We start from the raw sequence: 5,908 nt of genomic DNA, 5'->3' as shown, positions 1-5,908 counted from the left end.
CATTTTGAGATCTTGTTTCAAAACGGGAGGAGGGTATGATCTTGTGTCATAAAACTGCACCTTTGGTTGGAACCGAAATTTTCTGAAATGTTCAGGTCTAACAGACCACAGCCGCCTTGCCTTAATTTGATTTTACAGACTTGAGCTGCCATAGGGGAAAGCGTCAGATGCTATGCAAGATTAAAGACCATCTTGATTCCCAGAGTGCGAGCTTTCCAGAGTCAGAGCTCCCTTCTTCAGATGTAGTGAGGAAGAAAGCTGAGGTGATGGGCTTCCATCATTACTGCCCCTCTAGCGTATCTGGTAAAATAGATTTGGTGGGGTGGGGTCTCAAAGACTTGTTTCAATCGTGGCCCCAACTATGCCTTTATGACACACATACAAAGGGTGTCTTGCCAGGATCTGTCTGGGATAGAACAGAGGATTGGGAGCAAACCATGTAGGAGGGATGCTCATGAGGTGACCTTTTTGCTTGTTAGTCACAGCCAGGAGAGTTATTTTCCAGGGACTGCAGGGTTTAAATCCAGCAGCAGTTTAGAGCTCAACAAGATTTTCAGGGTGTAAGCTTTCAAGAGTGGGCGCTCCCTCAGATTTGACAAAAGTGCCAGGCTGTATGTGGAGGGAAGCGTTTGACTCTTGAAAGCCTACGCCCCAGAAACCTTGTGCTATTGGACTCCAATCCTGTTTTCTTCTGCAGACCAACAGGGCCGCCTGCTTGATAATCTTTCCAGGGATTAATATTTTGGGTGGGTGGCCCTGTTGGTTGGCAGTAAAACAGTAGGACTGGAGTCCAGTGGCTCTTGAGAGATGAACAAGATCTTCAGGGTGTGATCTTTCGAGCGTCACAGCTCCCTTCAGGGATTAATCCTGTTGCCGACTTCAGGAGCCATTGCGGGAGGGAGAAAACCGCCCCGATCCGCGCACGTCCTTCCCCTGCCGCGCGGTCCCACCGCGCCGCGGCGGAGCTCCGGCCGCTTCAGAGCCGAAGCGTGGCTCCGGGGGTGCCCCCGCGCCCGGCCAGCCGTGCGTAATCGAGGGGCCGGTTTCCCGGGGCAACGGGCCGCAGATACGTCAGAGCCGGCGCGGAGCCCCCGCCGGCGTTTCCCCGCGAAGAGGGGCCGGCCGCGGCCGCTGCAGCGCGCGAGAGCCCCTCGGCGAGCGGGCCGGCTGCGATGCGGCCATGGCCGAGCTGGCGGCGCTGGCGCTGGGGCGCAACGCGTCGGGCGGCGCGGAGGAGGAGGCGGCGCGGCGGGGCAACGGCAGCGGCGGCGGCGCGGCGGGCTGGGCGCGGGGCTGGTCGGGGGCGGCGCTGGCCTCGCAGGCGCTGCTGCTGCTGCTGATCCTGGCGCTGTCGGCGCTGGGCAACGGCGGCGTGGTGCTGGTCATCGGGCGGCACCGGCAGCTGCGCACCGTCACCAACGCCTTCGTGCTGTCGCTGGCGCTGGCCGAGCTGCTGGGCGCGCTGCTGTGCCTGCCGCCGGGCCTGCTGGGCCTGCTGAGCGGGCGGCCGCCCGGCGCCTGGCTCTTCGGGCCGCGCCTCTGCCTGGCCAGCGCCGCCCTGCACGCCGCCCTGGGCATGGCCGCCACCCTCACCATGGCCCTGCTGGCCTTCGACCGCTACTGCGCCATCGTCCGCCAGCCGCGCCGCAAGATGGGCCGCCGGCGCGCCGCGCAGCTGCTGGCCGCCGTCTGGCTGGCCGCCCTGGCCTTCTCGGGGCCCTGGTACCTGCTGGCCCAGGAGCGGCCCGCCGAGCCCGGGGAGGCGCCCCACTGCCGCTACGCCCTGCCCTGGGGCTCCTCGCGCCTGGGCCCCCCCTACGGCGCCGCCCTGATCGTCCTCTGCTACCTGCTGCCCTTCGCCCTCATGTGCTTCTGCCACTACAACATCTGCCGGGCCGTGCGCCGCTCCGAGAGCCGGGTGCGCCCCCTCACCACCTACGGCCACCTGCTGCGCTTCTACGGCGAGATGCGCACCGCCACCACCGTCCTCATCATGATCGTCTCCATCATCTGCTGCTGGGGGCCCTACTGCGTCCTGGGCCTGGCCGCCGCCACCGGCCACGTCTCCTTCTCGCCCACCACGGACGCCGTGGCCTGCTGGATGGCGTGGGCCAACGGAGCCATCAACCCCCTCATCTACGCCGTCCGCAACCCCAACATCGCCATGCTGCTCGGACGCAACCGGGAAGGCGGCTACAGGACTAGGCACAACGTGGCCGCTTACCTGGCAGCCGCGCGGGGCCACCGCCTGGAGGCTAAGAGCCGGGCGGAGCGCTACACTAGCTGTGGGCACGGTGGCGGCGGAGGCACTGCCGGCAGCACCCTCTCCTCTTCCAGCCCAGCTAGTGGAGGGGAGGTGGCCATGTGGGCCTGCAAGAACCCGGCGGTGCTTTTCTGCCGGGATGGACAGCCGGACACGGTTTCTGAAGTTGGCACGCAACTCAAATCGGATACGGTTGATACCAGCCTTTGAAACGCAGTCGTGGCGTGGATCAGAGCTGGCTTAACAGCAAGATCTGTCAACCCGGGATACTGAAAAATTGTTGATAGCTTCATCCACATGAGAATTTTATAAGTGAACTGTATGAGTGCAAGATTTGGTTGCATCTTAAAGCCCGACAAGATTTCCAGGTTGGAGTCCAGTAGCAACTTAAAGGCCAGCAAAGCGTAAGGTGCTACTGGACTCAAACCTTGCTCATCTACTGCCAACCAATATGGCAACTCACCTGAAACCGCATTCATGAAAAGATTTCCGGGGCATAAGCTTTCAAGAATCAAAGTTCCCTTCCTCAGATGAAAGTAGGACATATCAGAAGACGAGAGCTTTGACTGTCGAAAGCTACACCCTGGAAATCCTGTTTATCTTTAAGGTGCCCACCAGATTTGAATCTTGCTTTTCTAATGGAGGCTAGCACGGCTACCTATTGTAAACTATATGAGTGCATGTATGCTAGAGATTCTGTACCGGAAGAAGGGATAGCCTCAGTCAAAAGGGCCAATTTGAATGCTGTGTCATTTGAACCCTTCAGTGGTGGAGTCTTTTGATCCTCTCATTTTGTAGCCCTCTGAAGATACTGTGGGAATGGGTTTCCAGTTCCAGGCTGGGAAATTCCTGTAGATTTGGGGGGTGGCACCTGAGGAGAGGAGGGTTCGGGGAAAGAACTTAACGGGGTATAATGGCATAGAGTCAACCCTCCAAAGCAGCCATTTCCTCTTGGGAAGAAAAATAGAAAAGGAGGGGTTTACAGATGGTAATTTTGCTTCTCGGTTTCTGCAGTGGTTGATAGCCTTTCCGCCAGGTTCGTTGTGCTGGCAGCACCATCACCACAAAGAGATAGAAAATCTTTTCTCGGTGATTGGAAAACTCCCGATTTTCTTAACAAAGGCTTGCAAATCTATATTTTTTGTGCTCACCTGGGGTGAATACATATTTTTCTCCAGGTGACTAGTAAAGTATATTGAATATCGGAAGATACCCCTTTCTTTTTAAGGCCATCAGTGTGCCATAGACTGCGAACATAGATAAGTGTGGATGGGCAGCTAACGTATAAGGAAAATTGCCTTAGCCGTGCCCTAAGCTTGCTCCATAGCGTCATGAGACTTCAGCTCCGCCCAGTGGAGGGGAAGTCCTTTGCGAGGGAGCTGTGGTTGCAAGCATCACTTCTGCTGAAAACTTGCAAAACGGCAGCCAGGAGCTGATTTCCATCACTCATCACTGGGGTGTCACAGACAGTGTACAATAGGCGCCCACAGTCCAAATCCACAGAGCACCCCAAATCACTAAGCTATGACGAGGTCGCCTTCGGGACATGCGTTTCCAAAGTAATGCAACCTTGCCGCTTGAATACAATGCTTTGTTTCAGTTGTGTTTTTTGCAGCTGCAGTTTGATGTGTCGTGGCCTTGTGCTTTTGGAAAGAGTACATTTTTCACATGCAAGCACAATGCAGCCAAAAGTTAGCATGAACAGACCTGTGGCAGAGAGCCGGTAGAGCATGGAGCATGTCCCACATTCAACCCCTGGCTTTACTTGTTAAAGGCTACGAGAGCAGCTGTTTCGATGGACCTTGCTCCGTCTGAGATCCACTGCCACTCCGAAGGAGCTGGCTGAGTCTAAAGCAGTGCCAGATGTTCAACTCTTTCATTTCAGTCATTCAGACTTAAGAAGCTTTTGAACTGTGGCTGCGACATTCTCTAAGCAAACAGAATCCCCCCTCCCCGCCCCCCGTAAAAACATCCGGACCTACAGGAAACACTTTCACCCATCAAAAAGAGTCCAGTAGCACCTTTAAGACTAACCAAGACTAAAGGTGCTACTGGACTCTTTTTGATTTTGCTACTACAGACTACCACGGCTAACTCCTCTAGAACTTTCACCCATGTTACACTACAAACTGATTGCCTAGAAAGGGTCCCTGCCTTTTTTTTTAGACAAAGGAAATCTTTTAGCAGACTTCGGCATGCATAGCCCTTGCCACAGCTGTAAATCTGATGCGCACCCAAATGCGCAAGGTGGCGCAGAGGCCTGTTCGTCTGCAGCACATCATGCTCCATGCTTTTGAATGGGCATCCCCTGGCTCTCGGTCTCACCCAAGTTTTTTCGAGTGCTGACTAGCTTTGGACTGGGACTGAGTCAGTGGCAGCGCACAGCTCGACTGCCCTTTGCGAGGTGCAAGCGCCAAAAATATGCGCAGACTTGAAAAACTCTTCTGATCAAAGATCAAACAAGGTCATCGCACACTGTGAAAAACTTCATCGATTTCTCCACCCCTTTTCCCTTTCCTTGGGAGGTTTTGCTTTAGTGAGTATGTATTGATGTGCATTTAAGCGCCTTTCCTGAGCCCAGCACATTCTAGTGCTGTGCACACACACACATTGTGCATATGTGTGGGTATAAAGACTGCCTTGAAGTGCTGATGGTTCTGCATCCTCTTGTTTACATGGAGAGGAAGCCGTTGGTGAACAAGAGCTTTTTGTGTGCAGGTTGGAATTCTTGCCCTGGTATGACAGCGCATGTTGTTACTGTGTTTAGGAACTGGTGTGTGTGTGCGCGCACAAACCTAATGCTGCACGAAAGTCTAGAAAGGGATTTGATACGTGCAGGGTTCAGTTTCATGTATTATGTACTTAGAATTTCCCACCACCGGCCAAAGAAATAAGACCTCGGGGTGGGGGGGGGTGGAGTTCTTGGGGTGAGAATAATAATCTGTACGTTGGTTTGTTTGTGAGTAGCCGCTATGTTACATTGTGTATGCTAACCCAAGTCCTTTGGAGAAGGATGAGATACATTTTTTTTAAAGATATTGTCACATTTTTGTCTTGCCCTTCTTTTAAGAAGCATAGCATGGTGAGCGGCTAAAAGAAAGGAGTAGTTACATTCTACCAATTCCCTTCTCCTTATCACCAAGGAGCTGCATTTTGGGTACGTCTGTGGGCTGCAGTGGGAAATAGGGGTGGGGAGGCAGAACAGAACTGCCGTTTGGTTAGCACTTGAGAGTGTGGGACTAGAACCTGGCAGACCCAAGTTCAAATCCCCACTTTGCCGTGAAAGCTTGCTGGGTGACCTTGGGTCAGTCACACATAGTCAGCCTAACCTAACTCACAAGGTTGTGAGAAGAAAGTGGAGGAGAGGAGACAGCTGTAAGCCACTGTTAGGGAGAAGACAGGGCATACATTCAGTAAGTAAGTAAATAAATATCCATAAGTGGAAATGATTGGCGGGGCCAGCCCCAGTTCTCTCTTCCCTCTTCTTTATCCTAATAACAACAACCCTCTGAGGTAGTTTAGGCCGAGAGAGAGTGATGGCTCGAGGACACCAAATGAGCACCATTACGTGGGGATTTGCACCCAGGTCCCAACAGTCCTCTTCCAGCATTCAGACTACCTTGCCGCACTGGTTTATGGAAGTAA

At 54.1% G+C, this 5,908-nt stretch overlaps 1 protein-coding gene across 1 annotated transcript; it reads left to right on the top strand.

Annotated features, from left to right (window-relative positions):
• The first annotated feature begins 1,180 nt into the window (after positions 1-1,180).
• On the top strand, positions 1,181-4,843 carry GPR135 (G protein-coupled receptor 135). Its single transcript, XM_054972042.1, has one exon. The coding sequence runs from the start codon at positions 1,181-1,183 to the stop codon at positions 2,471-2,473; it is 1,293 nt and encodes a 430-aa protein (XP_054828017.1). The 3' UTR covers positions 2,474-4,843.
• The last annotated feature ends 1,065 nt before the right edge of the window (positions 4,844-5,908 follow it).

This window comes from Eublepharis macularius, chromosome 2 (genome assembly GCF_028583425.1).
Source record: "Eublepharis macularius isolate TG4126 chromosome 2, MPM_Emac_v1.0, whole genome shotgun sequence".
NCBI lineage: Eukaryota > Metazoa > Chordata > Lepidosauria > Squamata > Eublepharidae > Eublepharis > Eublepharis macularius.
The sequence above is the reverse complement of the archived record's forward strand: the minus strand, read 5'-3'. Positions and strand labels throughout refer to the sequence as shown.

Excerpts from the sequence above, each read along its gene's own strand:
- GPR135 (XM_054972042.1), top strand. The coding sequence starts at position 1,181 with ATGGCCGAGCTGGCGGCGCTGGCGCTGGGGCGCAACGCGTCGGGCGGC.